At 36.5% G+C, this 22,157-nt stretch overlaps 2 protein-coding genes across 5 annotated transcripts in view; both read right to left on the bottom strand.

The window, feature by feature from the left end:
* Positions 1–915: 915 nt before the first annotated feature.
* On the bottom strand, positions 916–6,770 carry LOC139122456 (visual pigment-like receptor peropsin). Its single transcript, XM_070687839.1, has 4 exons — positions 6,570–6,770; positions 4,317–4,607; positions 3,296–3,636; positions 916–3,030 (listed from the first exon to the last, which is right to left on the bottom strand). The coding sequence occupies exons 1-4, from the start codon at positions 6,580–6,582 to the stop codon at positions 2,755–2,757; spliced, it is 921 nt and encodes a 306-aa protein (XP_070543940.1). The 5' UTR covers positions 6,583–6,770; the 3' UTR covers positions 916–2,754.
* A 7,040-nt stretch (positions 6,771–13,810) lies between these two features.
* LOC139122454 (dynactin subunit 4-like) overlaps positions 13,811–22,157 on the bottom strand; it is a 62,674-nt gene continuing 54,327 nt past the window's right edge. For 3 of the 4 annotated variants that reach the window (XM_070687836.1, XM_070687834.1, XM_070687835.1), the window contains 2 exons: positions 15,701–17,299; positions 13,811–15,511 (listed from right to left, as the gene is read on the bottom strand). In XM_070687836.1, the coding sequence (XP_070543937.1) occupies positions 17,159–17,299 (141 nt within the window). In that variant the 3' untranslated portion in view covers positions 13,811–15,511; positions 15,701–17,158. Of the gene's footprint in view, positions 15,512–15,700; positions 17,300–22,157 lie in introns of those variants that run through there. The other variant, XM_070687837.1, reaches the window with a different exon arrangement.

The raw sequence follows: 22,157 nt of genomic DNA, 5'->3' as shown, positions 1-22,157 counted from the left end.
TACTGACGATGGATGAAAGGTCCCTTCAAACGTCCCTTGAGACCTCTCGGACGCTGTTCAAGCACTTTCGAAAGTAACCGCTGTTTCTCGTTTGCTCACAATGTGCATTTATCTTTCTGCTGTAGAGTGGCTCGCGATCTGAAATAACAGAGCAATCATCTGAATAGGAATTGTGGAGTTGCACCTTCCAAGAGAACACCTGTCGGTGAGTTGAACTGTCAATACTAATAACGAATGATAGCCTCTTTTGTAACACTCAAAGGCAGTGATACGGCCATAACCCGATGACGTCATACCTGCCGTAGACAAAACACAACGTCGGCTATCACTGCAGTTTGTTGCACATGTGACCTTTACCCTAAATACTTTCCAAAATAGCACTCAGGCCAATAATGGATGTCTTTCCTTGCTGCGGACAAGTCATCGATTTTTGACTGTAACTTTCTTACCTGGTCTGCAGTGACAAACTTTTCTCAGTTCTGACAGTTCCTTTAACTCATTTGGCTTTTCATTTCAGAAAGACGGCGACTTCCTTCAAGTTCGTGATTGTTGTTTCCAAAAATCCCACTGTAACTCTTTTTACGAAAAGCCCATTCTTGACATTACATGGCTGAGCTACAGACAGCGATGACACCCTTGACCAGATGTTGTGCATATTTATTGTCATATGCAAATTGAGCTTCATCTGTTATCACTGTTCGTAGAATTTTCGCCCCTATCTCTTTTCTCATATTTTGTTCAGCGACAGCATTCAATTTTTCGGCCATTTAAACAGAATATTAAAATGAAATTTAATTCAGTGTATTTGATTTTACACCAGAATGTCTCAAGCCAGGCACATCTCTCGCGCTTCTACACTCATCTAAATATTTTAAAGAATGGTCTCTTATCGCTATAAAAAGTGACTCGTTGTATTTTGAAGATGTTTTATTGGTAACAGTAATGTTAGTTTACAATGCTTGTTGGAAAGATGTATAGTACACTTCTCAATATCATTCATCCCTTAAAAAGGACTTTGCAAACCAGAAATTTACTCGGAGTTGAAAACTATACCTGATAGACTGAAAACTATACCTGATAGATTGAAAACTGTAAATATAAATTTAAAGGATTGGTGAGGAACTTGCGTCGATAACCTCGATAACAGTGATATTTTTCATTATAAATTACATACGATACCTCATCAAAAATGTCACGTAGAACACAGCGCACTGTAACGGCTTTATCTTCAATGAAGCCTTAATTTTAAGATGCTTTATGATTTATTTGTTAGCAATAAACAATGCAGTGACTGTATACTGTACTGTATCTTGCCGTCTCCATTCATGTCACATTATCACATAACAAGACATTGAACATTATCAAAGCGAGAATAAAACCCGATTCACAACATCTTTACTTAATTATCCAAACACTAAATTGCATTGTTACCACCTTTTATTAAAATACTTTTCCCATTTAAAAAACCATTGCTTTATACATGTATTTGTAAGATTTTAAGATAATCTATTTTACAAATATATTGAGGAGAAATAATGAAGTGAATAGCAAAGGCCTGTCCATTCTCTGACATTCTTCTATACCGAGTCCGACAAAAGATGACAGAGAATTTAATGGGGGTGGGGGGTGTAGATCGTTTTTCTCAACGCTCATTTGTTGTGAGGTATATCGCTTCCAAATTTAGTATATTTAAATTCTATGTAAATGTTATAAGAAGATTTTCAAGGTAGCGTCTTAAGGTTTGGTCTATACATGGATACTGATATGCACAGTACGCTTTCACACAGATAATATTGTATAAGAATCATATAGCGTACAACTTCATTAATGAAGATATTTTACAGTGCAAATAATATTATAACGCATGACCGTTGAGCTAATACAGACATTTAATGAAGAACAATGTCTATATTAAGTTTCTATTTTCCTATACAACAGTCGTAAAAAAACCGTTTTTTTTTTAGTCTTCGTTCAATTCACTGTGAGATACTAAACATCTTAATATTGGAAAACCTTGCAGGAACCTGAAGAAAAACATCAGCGTTACTTCTAGAAAATCTTCTAGAAAAGCTCATGATAGACTGGATATTTCGAACTGATGGAGTGCTTTACGATACAGCTTGCTTGTCCTTTTCATATCTTCAGCCAGTTTGTTAGGTTCATGTATGCTTTGCTGATGACAAATCTAGTATTTTCCCACGACTTTCTGACTTTTCCAACATTGATATCTTATGAAAATAAAGAATATCTTAAGAGGCTTTGCTTGGTCGGTATATTACGAGTGTAAAGACACACAGAAATGCCATCTATGCACTTGAATTTTGTCAACTAGTGCAACGCATAGATGTAATTAAAGTTGGTGTCACGAGTGCCCAATATTATAAAGGCAATATCAAATACAGACAAGTGTCAGTTTACCTATTACCTTTAATCTTGTAAAAATGGATGACGCCAACTTGAATGATCTCGTAGGAAAACCAGTTCGTAAGCTAACTTGAGAGAACGTCGTTGGACATTTTTTTTTTTACTTTTTCATTTTCAGGAGGGCAGTAGCATCAATCAGTATCTTGGAACACTCCGAAGAGCGTTCAAAACATACAGACAGAAACAACAGAGAATGCAATGACTTTTATACTAGCACATGGCAGAAATAGATGCTAAAAAGATACAGGCTACCAATGTACGTGAACTCAGGTTTTACTTAACATTTCTTGAGATCACTTGTGTTCACCGTCACTTTCAACAAAGGATAAATCACAAATCGGATGTGGCACTACCTGACGAAGTCACAACTTTTAGCCTTTTCACACCAGCAGAACAACAAAACAGTATTACATTTGCCGCCTTCTTGACATTCTTGTGCATAAGCACGTAAACAATTGGATTGTACACTGTCGATGATTTTGCGATGAGAGATGGTAGAACCGATGCAGCAATGTTAGGATCCATTCCAAAATACAATGTCCAAATCGACAGAACAGCGTATGGTATCCATGCTACAAAATACAGTATCACCACGATAACACACATCTGTAAGGGAAAGTTACATTTACATTAGTATCGATTTGCGTTCATTGAATCATGAACCAAATTTTAAACTAAACACGTATATTGTAATTGCATGTTCAGAAATATTCTACTCATGAACTGACGGTCCGCGACACAAACAGTTCAAAGATAGTCATATCAACGTCATGACATGTCTTCTCGGTGTACCAGTAATGTCGAGTACCAGGAACGAGCTTGTAAAATTTCTCGTTGTATCTAGGAAATATCTAGAATGATTGTTGACTACCTTCAAAAGACGATTCTGCGTCCTGCTAATCCGGCGTGTGGTTCGTTTACATCTCCAATGGGCACGTCGTCTCCTAAGTGCTTGCGACCCCCTTCGCCAAATCAGCCAGTAACAGCGAACGATAACAGCCAATTGCACTCCGAAACAGGAGATGAAAATTGATATATTGTAAGACAGGGATGACAGGCTCCTTGAATACCAATCAATGCTACAGGAGGTATTGAATGGTTCTAATGTATAGGCACTCCATCCTAGTAGCGGTGCACATGACCACAAGACTGAGTAAATCCAGGAACATGAAACTGCCATGGCGATGTACCGTCTATTTTGCACCTTTGAATCTAGGACAAAATCAAAGGTGTAAAAAACAACGAAATTTCACTCTAGCTTGATTTTACCGCAAAAATGGAGAGAGAGAGAGAGAGAGAGAGAGAGAGAGAGAGAGAGAGAGAGAGAGAGAGAGAGAGAGAGAGAGAGAGAGAGGAATACATTTCAATTTGTAATTTGAACATGAAGCCTATTAAATGATATCATCTCAGAACTACCTCCAGTGGTCAATTCTTGGTAGTGCGCCAAATAACTGATCATCTGCTCGCAAGGCTGCAACTCCAGAGGAGTTGTAGCAACAACGTACACGTAAAAATTTCGAAGTTTTTTACCATTTGATTATTTGGTGACGTTTACCTTTTAAAGAGAAAATTCATAAGGATAATGCAAATTGTGAAGTCATTGTACTCGGACACTAATGTTAGGATAATTAGCGAATTCACTCTTTAGCAAGACGAGTTTTGCATAGGAGGAAGTAGAGAGGAAGATGTTCGTTAATCAATATGTAATCACATGTAACATCTTGATAATCACCATATCTGTAACATGATATATTTATCAAACGTTGGATTCTTGAATAGACACAATTCTATTGTATATAGTGTACGTTTTATGCTAAAGCTTTAATGAAATTGTCTTAAGTTCGGTTTACTAATTTTATTCTCTTCAAACTGTAAAAATAAAGATAACTTACCCCATGTTGGCCAGCTTATTGCAATGAAGCGGACATATGATATTATAGCTAAAGTGTTAATGCTGTTAATTGAGAACATGAACATCAGTGCTCCATATACTTTGCATCCTTGGTCACCAAACAGCCACTGTCCAGCGAACGATGACGTCACAGATAGAGGAAGGCTGAAGAGATTGATGCCGAGGTCACTCAGAGCGAGATTAATAAGAAGGATGTTGAAAGATTTCCGGAGTTGTCTGGCAGATGATGACAGAGTTATCACGATAATATTTCCCATGACGCTTATGAACCCTGTCGATGAAACAGGTCATTTGAAATCGAATTACGTCTACCGACTAGTCATCAAAGAAAGTAACTCACTGATAAAAATATATAAAAAATGTACGATTGTGAATATGCCCTCTCGTGTCAAATCCTGGCACTAGCAGTCAACGTGGCATTATCTTGGTCATTGTAGCAAAGCCACACAAATATAATAATAGTGGCTTCTTCATGTTGGCAATTTTGCGCGCCCCGTTTCGAAGAAAGTGCACACATTCCCCGTACTTATCTGAAGTTCGTCATCAGGTCACACACGTACCTATACATATGTATTCGTTCAGGAGTACACGCGCTTTACGATAGGCAACGTCAATCACCTATCAGTTGATATCAAAATCTTACAGTTTGGATCACAGTTACGAGTGTAGTGATACACAGCGGCCGCCACGTAGTATGCATAGAATAAATTCTATGCATACTACGTGGCGGCCGCTATGTATCACTTCAGTCGTATAAACTGTGGTTTGGATGGTCTGAACAAAACACAACTTATAGTTTTTACGGTCACAAGGTTTCGTCAGGTCAAACCATTATATATATACATACATACATACTACATACATACATACATACATACATACATACATACATACATACATACATACATACATATACATACATAAGACTAGTATAACATGTGTCTGTCTCTCAATTAGCTATGACCAGAAGCCAATTGTGAATCATTAAAATGTCAGGAGTTTCATAACACCAATTGATCATTTACATAAATATTTCAAACAATCTTGGAGTACGTAATGAGAAATGTCTTACGGGAAGGAGTTAAATATGTTGAAACAGATCCTGGGATTTATGGTGAAATGTGCCACTTCAGCATGAAACACAGAATATTGTAATAAACACTAGACCTATGTTTACAATAGTACCATAATAGAAATTTCGATATTTACAGATAGTGAAAACATCGGCGCACAAGACAGTGTACTGCAAAACCTAAGCGCGATCACAGTCACCTGTGATCTATTCCGCTCTGCGTCTATGTGCCCCATAGACGTGTGTACATATGCCTGAGAAGTACATACATTTATGGGGGCACATAGACGCAGAGCGGAATAGACCACAGGTGACTGTGGCGCGATACTCTAATGACATGCTCTCCCCCCCCCCCCCCTCCCCCGAAATTTGAAAGTGTATCTGGCAAAGGACTCTGCGCACTTTCTGGTCACTGGCAAAATGGCTACAGGACAGACACAGATAGGTTATTTGTTCAAACCCATTTCTTTAATATCACCATAACGGTTGGATCATCTCATTTATGTGTATCTTGGAAGACGACATCGCACTCGTTTATGCCCGAAACATCAAAGCAGTTTCAAGTCAAACGAACGACCAGAAAATCTTTATTGTCTAAGTCAAGTGACGTAACACAGACTCAGAGAAATGTTGTCTATTTGAACTGACCTGAGATAATGCATAGCAAAAAAGTGAAATACAATAAACTATCAGTAAATAATATGAGACTAGCCCAAAAGCTGCTTGGAACTTTGCTCGAACGTATGCGGCGGTCACCTCGACAACGTTCTGATGATATCAATATGCCTACAGACTGGGGTGAGTCTACAAATATGAATAGCATATGTCAAAAACTAATAGAAATATAATTCATATTGAAATTCTGGGTGATTTCGGCTTACTCACAGGCAGCTATTTTGTACACGACTGCATCACACAATCCTTTGTCATGAAACAAGCTGCCACTGTGGCAGAGAGTTGTCAGAAGCGCTGATTTTCGACCGTTTGATTGGAAGATTCTCTAGATGGGAAACGGCACAAATCAGCAATCACTGGTCAACACAGTATTGCTTCAACCATGGATGTTCTATTTTAGTACATCCATTCTTCAACAGACAGGGATGCTATCAGCAGTAATTACACAGAGAACAGATATGGTATAAATGAATATGCCAGACTTACTCTGAGATGGCATGGGGCAAGACAGATGGGCATATGTCTCATTAGTATCTTCTTGCCACTACATTGTTGAAAACAAGTCCAAGTATGTTCTCACTCTATAGTGTCGTACCTGCAAACCCTGCGCTGATTGGCGCCCACGCTGACAAACGACATATGCTGCTCTAATTGCATGTAAATTGATCAGAAAAACCAAACGAAATATTTGTTGTGCGTTTGACTTTGTCAAACTTAATCCGATGATAATCCGGTGACAGCGTTTACAAATATAGCTTTGGCGCATTAGGCAACCAAACCCATTAGACAGAAGCCGCAAAATAGCGACAGAACTTAGTGTAAGAGTATCACAGAACAAAGTCATGACACAGTGAAAAAGAAATCTTTACAAACCAGTGTTGAGAATGTCATATGTGAATATAAGAATAAAATAAACAATAAACACTATTGGAACTAATTCGGGAGAGTGTTAGGTGCCCTATAGCTGAAAGTTGCAATATTACAAATTGCCCATAAAAGTTAATTGCAAAAACGGGAAAAGTATAGGTGATTAAACCAACATTACTACAATTATATAGCCTATTCTCTCAAAAAAGTTCAAATCGTGTTAACTGCAACAAGAAACGCATGCTGAGACAAAGACACCCCACCCTCACGCCCACCCCTGGGAACGGAAATTTTCGCTGGCCCCTATGGTTTAATCTGAGAGGTTCGTTTTCGTGGCTCACGAGAAACGCTTTGGCGACAATTTTCTCCCCAAGTAATGCAAGAAGTGATTTACAGGATTCAGGTCTGATTCTCTGTGTGAAGGGATTACGCCTAAAAGGGCAAATGTCAGTGTGTTTCTGTCGCAAAAACCGTCAAATACCGGGACGCTCTTTGCAAGGCGAATCCGTTAAATTTCGATAATTGGAAGTACATGGTTAAAAACTTTAGTTACTGTGTAGATAGATCTAGATGTCTAAACACTTACCAACCACGACAAGATAACATCCAATTGCAACGTATGTTTCACCACTCAACGGTCTGTCACGAGACGAATAATTATTTGCAGTATGGTGTTGGCGGTCAACAGTGACGGTAGATACGTCGAAACCGCCCGTTACAGCAACTATTCGATAATCCATGAACGATCAGCTTTCAACGACTTTGTAGGCAATACTTTCAGTGTTAATTTTGCTAAGTACCATGGGAATGATTTCTACGAGTGACTGAATTTCACTCGATCCCGTCTTATAAAAGACTGGAGTGACGTAAACCTTCATAAAGATGACCGTTCCATAGACATTTCAACATTGCCATGCGCACCGTCACAAGCAATATTTCTATGGAGATCACCATTGCTAGGTAACAGTCAAGGTAGGCGTACTTGTGGGTCTTTACACTAGAGTATGGGATTCTTATGCGAAAGAAAAATCCATCATTGCATTTACCAAAGAAACAAACTCCCTTCTCCACAAATGTGCTATTCAACGAGAGCGTCAGTATTGTTATTTTATTTCCTTAATTATAAAATTACCGTTACCGAACACCCCATTGCCCTAAGGATGGACCAGAATGTTATGGCAGGGCATTCAGAAGTGTGTGTGGTGATGGAAGATTGATAAAAGCCAAAGGAGTTTCATATAAGTTCTCATGGAAATGTTTTCAAACGTTGAATTAGAGACAATACTATAAATGCAGTGCAGTGTATTTGGATGCTCAATGTAGTGTGACTCATATATAACCTTGAAGATATTATAAGATATTATAATTGACACAGGTGCCCGTGGGTTGGGTTGTCTGCTAGATCGATCGATTCTCTGCTCGATCTATCGATCTCGTCACACTCGATCTAGTACCTCCACAGTGGAGGGCAGATCGAGTACGAGCACAGGGTGTTGTCTACATGTCCGTCCCCAGGGGTGGGTAGGTGTTTCGTTGTATCGCTAATAAAGATATATTCTACCAACCTTTGTGTTTTCGGTCTTAACTTAGCACTGGCCTTGACAATCTTGCGTATACGTTTTATCAACATGCTGCGTCTATTATCTGATGAGTTTTGAGTGCCTAATCAGCCAAAGTAATCAAGGGTAAATTACTTATCTGTGGACGCTCTCACCAGATTATCACCGGATTAAAGTTGACAAAGTCAATAACGAACGCACCAGCAAGGTATACTTGCTGGTGCGTTCGTTATTGACTTTGTGGACGCTCTCACCAGATTATCACCGGATTAAAGTTGACAAAGTCAATAACGAACGCACCAGCAAGGTATACTTGCTGGTGCGTTCGTTATTGACTTTGTCAACTTTAATCCGGTGATAATCTGGTGAGAGCGTCCACAGATTAGTAATTTACCCTTGATTACTTTGGCTAATTAGGTACTCAAAACTCATCAGATAATAGACGCAGCATGTTGATAAAACGTATACGCAAGATTGTCAAGGCCAGTGCTAAGTTAAGACCGAAACACCAAAGGTTGGTAGAATATATCTTTATTAGCGATACAACGAAACACCTACCCACCCCTGGGGACGGACATGTAGACAACACCCTGTGGTTCGAGCAGGAAATCGATCCATCTAGCAGACTACCCAACCCTCGGGCACCTGTAAGGGTTATATGTTGGAAAGGCGTACAGCCGCGGCTGCGCTTGGCAAATTATGTTTTGCCATCGGTTCGCATCCCCTTCAATGTTCAATGTTGGCAGCAAATCTTTTGGGTCTCTCTCACATCTGTAATACAGACTATCATATGGTTCATAGAGTTTGGTGTCTGTCTCAGCGTTACTTATAAGTATAACAGGCAATACTGTAAGTGTTTACAATTGCAATAGGAATACTGGGCAACTTCCACGACAAAGACAAACACATATAAATTGAAGTGAAAAGTATGTGTTGGTGTACGATGGCAAAATATCAAACAAACAATGACCACAGTCTCGATCATTTGGAAATTTGAGTCTCAGTGATGTCGCACGATGAAATGTCTTTGAAGTAATGACGATGACAGGATGTTTGTAATTAAAAACAGTCCTTGAAATTTGAGTGGACAGAAGTATATTGCGTTGGTTTGCTTGCACATTCTAAATCAGTGTTGCCACTAGTTAAATTATCCCGATAATTGAATACCTGTACTTCAAAGATGTAATCTCTACCCTCTAATAACTATAACTTTTTTCAATATTATTTATTGTCCAGCAGTGTTGGGTTTAACTCTTTATTATTATGAAATATTATCAGCTGATCAACACAGCCCATACTTACACCCTTACAATTGTTATTAATATAAGATAAATTTAATTTCAAACTTTAGTTCTGTATATTTAGAACAAAAATACTGAATAAATAGCAAATAAATACTGCTACTGGCCTTTTTATACTCAGCAAATACTGTATCGAAGTACACTAAAGAAAGCAATAGCTTTAACTGGTTTTCCAAATGTTACTGAGTGTTGTCATATTTCTTGTTACCAAGTAGTGTTACATTTCTTGTTACCAAGTGGCGTGACATTTCTTATTACCAAGTAGTGTTACATTTCTTGTTACCAAGTAATGTTTCCCTGTTTCCAAGTGTTGTTAGTCAAACTGTTTTGATACGCCACATTTCTGCACAGGAATCTTCTTTATCATAACTTCATAAACAGTTCCAACATGCCAAGTCTCATATTCCTAATCTCTAACATAGTTCAACAATGGCAAAATTCATTTCTTACAAGTACTGCAGGTTGATAGCAGGGCATTTCAAAAGGCATTAATTTTTCTCTTTATAGCTTGGAATAACAGACCATACAATTTTACCATTACCGAAGATGGAAGAACTGCTTTCAATGGTCACTCTCACAATCATTTTCAGTGGAATTGCTTTCATAATTATCATCATTAACTGCTGTAAATCTTGTCTGATTCATTGCATCATAATCCACACTGTTTCTTTTTCATAACTTTTTTTCATCGTCTACCATCCAAAAAATATATATTTTTGTGCTGAACATAGTGTGGTATGCCGATGTGTAGAAGTACTGGCTATTTTGAAAATATTTGTGATTGGTTTAATTCTTTATGGACTTTCTCTTTAAAGTCACAAATCAGAAATTGTTAATATACAGAATTTGGAAATCAGTCATCAAATGATGAGATTTGTCCTTTTTATTAGAATTTTACAATTTTGTTATGAACAAGAAGTCAAATTTCTTGTTTATGACTCTTTAAAATGTTATCATATCGTCATATATTTGGCTTTCAACAAAATCTTAGTGTGTTGGGGTTGAATTCTCTGCTGGCAATGTAAGTCATATTAACAAGACTCCTACAGACATCATCAAGCCTCAGTGAAACCCATCTCTTAATGAGGCATTCATAGTTTATGATGTCAAAATTTTGACATCTTGTTCATGAGCTGAGTGTCATATTGTTATTGAAAGACAAAATCTTAATGTCCGAGTGCATCATGGATATACATGATCAATTGCAGTTTATATGATAAGAATCTGAAGGCACCATATGAACATCAATACTCTGTCATAGTGGAAGTTCCTCTTTTTTTCTCTTTCTGTGAAATCCCTTGATCCAAAATTAAAGAGGAAGTTTTTTCTCTTTCTGTGAAATCCCTTGATCCAAAATTAAAGAGGAAGTTCACCAAGGCACGGTCCCGCCACAAAAGGGCTGTGACCAAGGTTAATTGTTTCACATATGCTAGCTTTGTGGTCCCTTATTCCAGAAAAGCCATTATTGCCATTAATAACCCGCACAATTTTTGCAAAACGGACAAAAATAGTGGAGGAAGTTACAGTTTAGGGCTTCATCAACTTATTTTGAATCATGGAAAAAAGTGCCAAGTTTGGCGCTTTCATCATGTGATATGGCAGGGACCAATGGGTATGGCATTGTCATTCATGATCACACCTGGCTTTGTCTATTTGCATGTCTATTGATTATCTTATGCAAATACACACAACCTGGCATGAAAGTGAATCTGCTAATGTGCAGCATGCTTGGAAGGTTATATCTGATTGGTCGATTGTCACTATTCACAGCAACTGAGGGAGTCTTTTTGTATTATTTTATTATAATGGTTAGATTCAGCCACCCAACTGCCATACCAATCGGAAAATGGTCCCTGCCATATCACATGATGAAAGCGCCAAGCTTGGCTCTTTCTCCCATGATTCAAAATACATTGAGTTGATGAAGCCCTAAACTGCAGCTTCCACCACTATTTTTATCAGTTTTTGTAAAAAAATTGTGAGAGTTGTAATCAGTGAAAATGGTTTTCTGGAAAAAGCGACCCCAAAGCTAGCATATATGTAAACATCAGCCTTGGTGAACTTCCCCTTTAAAAGTCTTGAACTGAAGCACCTTGTTGATTTTGTTCAGAAGGTAATGATAGTATGTGAATCTGGGACTTTAGTGATCAGAACTTCCAAGGGGAATAAAGCATGGGACTAAACCATGTTTACTTACAGACAAAGAAACTTAATTGAAATTATGTGAACAATTCACAACCTTGGTATTGCTACCATGATAAGTGCTTCTATCAATTTGTGTGATAAATAATATGTATGTTTTTGCATATTTAGTCAACTGTGATTGGTGTCGAATTATCACTTGCATTGTGTTCACACTTGTTGAATACATGGAATAGTTAACAACAAATGGTTAACCAATTGAAATAACCAGTGTTTGGTGTTGATAATTATCTCCATGGATCATATGTTTGGTGTTGATGATAATTATCTCTATGGCTCATATGTTTGGTGTTGATGATAGTTATCTCTATGGCTCATATGTTTGGTGTTGATGATAATTATCTCTATGGCTCATATGTTTGGTGTTGATGATAATTATCTCAATGGCGCATATGTTTGATGCTGATGATAATTATCTCTATGGCTCATATATTTGGTGTTGATGATAATTCTCTCTATGGCTCATATGTTTGGTGTTGATGATAATTATCTCTATGGCTCATATGTTTGGTGTTGATGATAATTATCTCAATGGCGCATATGTTTGATGCTGATGATAATTATCTCTATGGCTCATATATTTGGTGTTGATGATAATTATCTCTATGGCTCATATGTTTGGTGTTGATGATAATTATCTCTAAGGCTCATATATTTGGTGTTGATGATAATTATCTCTAAGGCTCATTATTTGGTGTTGATGATAATTATCTCTATGGCTCATATATTTGGTGTTGATGATAATTCTCTCTATGGCTCATATGTTTGGTGTTGATGATAATTATCTCTATGGCTCATATGTTTGGTGTTGATGATAATTATCTCAATGGCGCATATGTTTGATGCTGATGATAATTATCTCTATGGCTCATATATTTGGTGTTGATGATAATTATCTCTATGGCTCATATGTTTGGTGTTGATGATAATTATCTCTAAGGCTCATATATTTGGTGTTGATGATAATTATCTCTAAGGCTCATATGTTTGGTGTTGATGATAATTATCTCTAAGGCTCATATGTTTGGTGTTGATGATAATAATCTCAATGGCTCATATGTTTGGTGTTGATGATAATTATCTCTATGGCTCATGTGTAATTATTATGGAATATTGCTGTATTATGGTCATAACTTTCTTATTCTCTTGTACAAAAACAGTTTACGCCTTTATGGAAAACACAGTATGCTCCCAGTATAATATTATAAAAGTCTAAAGTATCACAAATCTTTTCACATCTATTTATGTTTTCCCATAGACATTTTGATGATCCATTTTCCTGAATTTTCCAGGACTCAGTTTAATTTTCAAGACTTTGCAATAAAGTGTTGAGATTTGAACATTTGAAGAACATTAGCTGGATACTTGTAACTGTCTTTTGATACCACATGCATCTTTCAAAGGAGAACAGTTTTGTAAGACATTTTTTGATCTCTATACAAATTGCAAAAAATATTTCATACCCAAATTAGAAATAATTATATGATTTTGTAATTAACAAGAACACAACAAGGATTATTTGCTCATACAGCCAGACCAGTTCAGAGACACACAGATACACAGACTATCAATATCACATCAGCTGTACATAGTTATAACAAGTTAAGGTTTACATATATACTGTATTTATGATCAATATTGATTTCATAGTAAGTAAATAGATGATCTGCAAAGTGGAAAAAACATAGGTTTAGAAAGACGGGCAAATTACATGTATGTTATCTCTCCCTTTCTTACATTGTCACCTTGGCATTTCACTTACAATCAAATAAAACACCACAAATATTGCACGTTTCACTTCACTGACCATCTAAAACTATTTATTCCTTACAAGTCATTTGAGTAGCAGCCATGGTATACATGAATTCTTTTGATTTTTTATTGAATACAGAGACAGGGATCAGGTGCTAACGATTCTAAACGCTGAGTTCACATTGAAAAGTCCATGAATAGCAGTGACCTGAAGCTGGGACAACGTGGCAGATGCATCCATGGCAACACATCCATGGCAACACAGCCATGCATAGCCTTAGGTAGTAAAGCTAGCTCACATTTGTATTTACTGAATGTTGGATCCGTTCAAAAACATATCAAGTGTATTTCCACGATATGAGGTTTTGATACTTGCGCCCTAATGCTATTTTTTCAGTATTTTCAAATATTTTTGTTCTTTGTTGTAAATAACTTTTTCTTCATATACATGTGTAGTAAAATGAACAAGCCTTGTCAATATGAAAGTTGACAATGTATTTGAACTTATACATTAAATCCGTATGAATTAGTGTACTCTCACAGTAACACTTTCTGGACAGTCACAGGAAAATTATCAAATACCAGTAAACATCAAAATTACAGCAGCCAGTTATACTTTTTACCTTAATTTACTGTTTTTTTCTTCAAGACAAGAACACGTTCAAATTATTTTTGAAGTCCGTTTAAAAGGCATAAAAACTTTCACAACATGCTACTTTTTGGTTTGACTGTAAATGCCCCACTCATAATAATTTCTGTGAATTTTGTCAATCACACAAAACATCAGCTGATTGAAAAATAATGCTCAGCAGTTACACACAGGTCACTTGTGTTTGTTTAATGAGTAACAGACTTTCTGTCAAAATGGTGTGAATTTCTTTCAAATTGATAAAGTTTCCTATTAGTAAATTATGAGCTGCATTTGAATTAAACTTTGTACATTAAGTTCTTCAAAAAATCACAGACTTTCCTTTGTGATCTGTTGTTGATAACTTCAGCATTGTGGTGATAAATGACAATTTGTAACCATCAAACGCAGAGTAATCGCCTCAAGAACAACAAAACTACAGAACATAGCAGGAGTATCAGCTGATTTCACATATTATACATATTATGACTTCTACAAAAGTGGTACTGTTGGAGAAAAGTGGGATGTTCATGTCATCTGTTGTCCAGATACTGGCACTATCTGAAGACTGTAACAGTATAAAGTGTATCACCGATCTGATATGCTAGCACTGTTTGCCAAAGTATTCTTATCATATACCCATGCCCATATCGCTTCATCCTTGTGACGTTTACAGTAAAATATCAAACCTGATATTTCACGTTAAATGTCAAGATATACATGATAAATGTCATCAGTTTTGGAGTGTTCCGGAACTCCATTTGCAGTTTACTAATAATGGTAAACAACATAAACAAACAAAAGCAAAGCTATGTTGCCGACATAACAATTTGAAGGGCTTTGAGGAACACGGATATTTCGGGTTGTTAAATATGGAAATAACATGTTGAGTCTTGTAATATTTTACCATTGTTTTTCTGTTCAAGTTCTTGTATTTTTTTAGACAAGTTCTAGCAAACATTTTGCTGTTTGCACGGCATGGTCCTCCTCTATACAGGTAGCAAGCATGTGGCATGACAGTGATATTGTGTGCATGACCCCTGTTGACATGGCAACTCAATGTAGACAAACAAAATGGCAGCCCCTCTGTGCCGTACGACGATATAGCGTAATTGAAATCTGGAGAGATTTAAAGTAGAGGACAGTTTTTGATTTGTTACAATTGCGATAGCATATTGTACCTTATATAGTTCCTCCTGTACGATGAATTTTGAAGCCTGGTATCTTTCTTCATTCATTGAGATATGGAGGACTTGCAGCAGTGTCGCACGTGATGTTGACTTCTTCGTATAGTTATGAATGAAGCACAAATATTTCGATATTTATGCACAAGGTGAAAAAAAATAAAGCCTCAAAATTTAAGGTTTTTCCTATCATTAGTAAAATTCTAGGCATTGGTATATGATAAATCGATTATTACCCAGTTCCTTGCATCATATCAACATGAGTGTCATTTGTGCTGTATCAAACACAAGATGAAGTTGAGTGTCTGATGCAGCACAAATGGCACTCATGCTGATATGACACAAGGAACTGGTAATATTGGGTAATAACTTCTAACAATCAACTTGTCACAGATTGAAGTTACTGATTGTACAGTTTTAAATGCACTCCGTCTAAAACGCAAGCTGTGATGATTAACATGATGGAGATTAATATGATGGCGTGACAAAATTTAAATGTTACATACACATAAAATGTTTGTACCATTAGACTCTCTTGGGTGTAATCTTGTATCAGATTTAATGGTTGAATGGGAATCATACATTATATATACAACCATGCATTGCAATGCTCAGCAGTGTAGTGAATGGGAACCATGCAACATGTATACAACCATGCATTGCAATGCCCAGCAATGTAGTGAATGGGAACCATGCATTGCAATGCCCAGCAGTTTAGCCCGTTGAGTAGGGTTTTTCTATAAGGTAATATGCACCTCAAAAGTGAAAGACTTAAACTTTTGCTCAAACTTTCCTCAAGGAATATTTCAATCATTCTCTTTCAAAATCAAGAATAAAAATAGGGGGTCACCATGCAAATTTTGGTACTAGAGAAACAAATTACCCAAGATTTACCGATATTAGACATTCAAAATGGCCCGCCATTCCTATGTTAACTCTATGGAGAAAAATAAAAATTTTTGAATTTCTGGTGAAAAGTTTTCTTTTACCAAGAGCTTTAAAATGAACTCCCACATGTGGTGTATCAGAAGAGAAATGTAAAGTTTGAGAGTCTGAAAATCTGTCCCTGAGGTGCGTTCTACCTTAAATTCAGTGAAAGATAGGTTCTGAGACTAATTGCTACTTTTGCCATTCTTTATCATCCAATCAAACATTAATATTGTTCAAACAATGTTTACCCTTTATTCACCAATAATCTATCGCCACCTATACATTTAAATCTAAGGATACATACACATGCTGTAAAAGCTAGCTGGAATACTGTTGACTAATGTATGACTTATATATCATACCATACTTCAAGCGGCAAATGTTGACTTGCATTGATGTAGCAGTAAATATGGTATACACTACAATAGCTGATCTAATTCAACACATCTGAAATCAAATAAAGATAATTTAACCTTCAGACCAAGCAAATAGTCATGACAATATTATTATGAAAATTTCTAGACTAAGTATACATTAATAATCTTTCCATATCATTATATATTACTGTATTTGCTGGAAGTTGACAAGACATGGATAATCTATCGTTAATCTGTTGATAAGACATTGATAATCCAACCATATCATTAATCTGTCACTGTGGTTGTCCTAGGTTGATAAGACATTGATAATCCAACCATACAATTGGCGCCTCTCTATCCTGCTCTCTCTCCTCCTCTGATCTTCTGAATTGAGCTGCCAAATCACGATAATCATATTTCACTTTCATCATGATCTAAAAAAAAATAATTAAAATGAAATAAATCAGTTCTGCCAAAAAATTATTCTACTGTGACAAAAATGGTTTTCTCTTGTGAAGCTTCATTGTGTCTCCAGAATATTCTGTACATAATTTGTGTAAACATCATTACGACTGGTCTTGTGGTTACACAACATTCAGGCCTGAACTCCCATATATAGGTGTTATCAGAGTCAGGCCTGAAAGGGTTAAGTGTTCCTGAGAAACTGAGGTTTCATTGAAACCATCGTGATGCAAGATGGATTCACATGGAAAATACTAACCATCATTAAAGATCAGAATGCAAGTCCAGTTTTTAGAATAAAACAACGTAACAATTCATTATTCATTCATTGTTCATAATAGTGATGTCATGGTCTATTCAGTCAAATCATCTAATCAGCAATTACTCCATGATTTGTTTAAAATTTCACAATGTGGGGATTTTAATAAACCAGTTCATCTCAAATCTGATGACTAATATCATTCTTTTTTTCTCCACTCAGTCCTACAAAATAAAGGACCATATTTAACTGTGACACAAATTACTATGAGAAAAAGTCAAAGTCCAAGTGCTCTGACAACCAAGTGTATTTTCGACAGGAGATAAATTATCAGACAATGTTGAGCTAGAATTATTCAATAAAAATTTCCCAAGCAAGCTCATAAAATGTTGAGATCAGATATACATGTTGTCTTAGTATTGTCCCACACTACCTTTTTTATCATTTTTTAAGGCATTCAATACAAATTCAGAGTAAAGCCAGCATTTTCTATCTCAATCAGAGTTTCAAGTTGCACACAACACTGCCTACAGTGAATGTCAGATCTTGTATTTAATGATTTGCTTACAGTGTGTGAGTAGTTCATTTTCCCTTGATAAAATTCCATCCTGGATTGTGTTTTGGCTTTGAATCCTCCAGATCTCAATTTTATTACTGTGAAATTTTGATAACCAATGCCATGAAAGATATTTATCTTTATTTCTTATTTCATTACTCTTGGGATTAAATTGGCTAAATATTTTCACTATGTCTACAAAAAATGGCTAAATATTTTCACTATCTTGGGATTAAATTGGCTAAATATTTTCACTATGTCTACAAACCAAAAATGACTTAGTAAATTAATCATATCAGAGAAATTTGCGATTGATGACATTTTTGATTCTGAAAGTTAACTGTCTCTGTTTGGGCGAATTTTTTATTTTTGTGTTTCTCATCTCCCGACCGACCGTAAATTTCAGCTCCGACATGAAAAAAATAGCGCCAATGGCACTTGATCACAACTGGCACATTGTGAAACTACTCTATCTCTGGGTACACCTGTACATGAAATACTGAATGGGTAGGTGCTATGGGTTTGGAGTTTGTCTGTAAATGCACACAGAAAACAAAGTCCCGAAGTAGCGAATTCCAGCCATTTTCAAACCACACTGTTTGTCAGTGGGGTAAGCAATATTCGCAAAAATCACATTTCCAGGCTAATAGACTATGTTTTACGAAATCACACGTCCTTATTACAAAATAAAACGATCTTTGTCTTTAAATCAATGCGCCAGTAAACAGGTCCAGCAGCTAGTTATGTCATCAAGTCTGTAATGTTAAGGGTCATAACAAATGTGAGAAATCTAAAACATTAAATATGTTGTTTTTTATCAATTTTATTACCAAAAGTGCATGAAAATCTCTGATACTTGAATCAGCCATCCTGCATATTTGTAACATTCATCAAACCTCATTTCTGTTCCACAACTCATTAAATAGTCCACAATGCAGGATTGGTGTACATTCCAAAACTACATATATGAAAGACCCCTAAAATCAATTAGTTAAAGGGGGGTTAGAAATTTCCCAAAACTATCTAACCGCTGCTCCGTTTGGCTCCATTTTTCGGAATCGGAACCTTGGAATTAGTCTGAATATCTCTACCAAATATCAATGCAGTCTGTTCAGCGGTTTTTGACTTTTTGTCGTTTACGGAAAATGGACACTGTCCACCACCGGTTGAAGCTAACCCTATATCACAACTTCCAGATGTGATAATGACCTATGGTCATTATGTTAAAAAATACCGCCAATGGCGCTTGGACATAATGACCGCCTAGTATTATCGGCAGATCGTCCATGTAGCCGACACGAACACAAAGTGTCTGTTACCGGCTACCAAAAACTATGAAAAATAGTCAAGAATGAGCTACAAAATCACTATCAGTTTTAAGTTGCAGGTAGAATAAGTCTGTGCCTTTGTATAAAATACTATAAAAATAGTAGAAAGTGAACAACCAGCTGAAAGTTAGTTGAGGAGACCTTAACCGCATATCATTTGCATCTCATTGTCGGCTACATGGACTGTGTGCCAACATACGGCATTTATCAACAACCACACTCACTGTGAATTAGACAGACCACGAAGTCAATGAGCAACATATAGCTGAAAGACTATTTTTCACATTGCGATTTTAAGCTCATTTTTATGAGAAAAGAGACATGTATATGTATATGGAGAAAAAGCAGAAGACATATTTGTAAATTGTTTGTTAAGTGACAATCATATATGCATCTCTTGAAATTTTGTGGTTATAAGGTATAACAGTAGTGTAAGAATTATGAGGTATGAATAAGTTAGTAAAGCTAAGTTGACAGTAATTAAGATTACAAAATTATACACTAAGCTGGGGAAATCTGATTGAAATAAATGTTGAAAAGTAGCAAAGTCATGGTCATCTTTTGTCTAATACCTTGTGTAAGTTCATGAACTTTACATAAATCTTGCTATAGATTTGTTGCTAATGGGCAATAACTGTGTTTCAGATCATTTGAGAGCAATCTATCCATGACAGGTTTAAATTGTAATATACTTCTATTTAAAGGAGAGAAACTTCTAAAATAATTTTTTTCCCTGTAATTTGCTGTGAGAACACATGGACAGATGCTCAGGACTCTATGCTGGTGCTACCTTGATAACTAACCTACAACTTGTAACGTCTTTGTCTAACCTGTTCACCCCAATTTCTGTAGACAGGTCCACACTCTCCATTGATAACAATGGGTTTGGGCCATACCATTGTAGTGAAAGACTGTAACATGTGAGGTTGTGGATACTTAATCTCTGGAATGTCAAAGTCTGTATATTGACTCAAGGATGTTTACTTAACAAATGCCTAGGGTCATCTCAAAAGTGAGAATCTAAACTATGAAATATGTTTTTTTTTAATGCTTTTGATGCCCAAAAGACCATAGAAATCTCTTATACTTCGAATCAGCCATCCTGCATATTTCTAACATTCATCAAAACCTCATTTCTGTTCAACAACTCATAAAACAGTCCACAATGCAGGATTGGTGTACATTCCAAAACTACATATATGAAAGACCCCTAAAATCAATTAGATAAAAAGGGGGTTAGAAATTTCCCAAAACTATCTGACCGGCGCTCCGTTTGGCTCCATTTTTCGGAATTGGAACCTTGGAACCAGTCTATGTATCGGTATCAAATATCAACGCAGTCTGTTCAGCATTTTTTGACTTTTTGTCGTTTACGGAAATGGACGACATCAAACACCGGTTGAAACCACCTCTATATCACAACTTCCAGTTGTGATGATAAAAATAGCACCAATGGCACTTGATCACAACTGGCACATTGTGAAACTACTCATAATTAATGAGGTACAATATGTGGCGTCATGCGGTGTCCCATCATACCATATATGAAGGGTGTAGCACTTGTGGTTACTGAGTTATGGACAAATATGTATATTTCAGGTCAAATGTCACTGAGGTCATGTGACATTTTGTCAAAAAAATTGAATTGCTAAGTCATCCCTATATACCAAAAATCAGACCTAGCTCTATTGGCTCGCTCAAAATTAGATATGCACATAATTAATGAGGTACAATATGTGGCGTCATAAGGTGTCCATCATACCATATATGAAGGGTGTAGCACTTGTGGTTACTGAGTTATGGACAAATATGAATATTTGAGGTCAAAGGTCACCGAGGTCACGGGAGATTTTGTCAAAATATTTTATATATCTGCGTGAACGGAGGGACATGACCCAATCTATAAGGCCCTGGACTTCATCCATGGGGACTAAAAACTGTGTCACTGAATCCTTTTTGCAATATGAATATGATGACAAACTAAATTTTTATTTTACTTGGCCTTATACATGGGATTCTATAGACAGCTGACTTATACATGGTAGTCTATGGTGGTGTAAACTAAAAAGTCCTCTAACATGGCCAAATCGACGTGCATCTGTATGGGGTAGGGTACTATCCTTGTGCAAAGTTTGAAAGAAATTGACCAGGGCATGTCTGAGATATCTGCGTGAACAGACGGACGGATGCACACACGGACGCAGGCACGCACACACAGACATGACCAAACCTATAAGTCCCCCCGGACGGTGTCCGTGGAGACTAATTAGACAGACCACGAAGTCAATGAGCAACATACAGCTGAAAGACTATTTTTCACATTGCGATTTTAAGCCCATTTTTATGAGAAAAGGGACATGTATATGTATATGGAGAAAACAGCAGAAGACATATTTGTAAATTGTTTGTTAAGTGACAATCATATATGCATCTCTTGAAATTTTGTGGTTATAAGGTATAACAGTAGTGTAAGAATAATGAGGTATGAATAAGTTAGTAAAGCTAAGTTGACAGTAATTAAGATTACAAAGTTATACACTAAGCTGAGGAAATCTGAATGAAATAAATGTTGAAAGTAGCAAAGTCATGGTCATCTTTTGTCTAATACCTTGTGTAAGTTCATGAACTTTACATAAATCTTGCTATAGATTTGTTGCTAATGGGCAATAACTGTGTTTCAGATCATT

The sequence above is a fragment of the Ptychodera flava genome, chromosome 22 (assembly GCF_041260155.1).
Source record: "Ptychodera flava strain L36383 chromosome 22, AS_Pfla_20210202, whole genome shotgun sequence".
NCBI lineage: Eukaryota > Metazoa > Hemichordata > Enteropneusta > Ptychoderidae > Ptychodera > Ptychodera flava.
The sequence above is the reverse complement of the archived record's forward strand: the minus strand, read 5'-3'. Positions and strand labels throughout refer to the sequence as shown.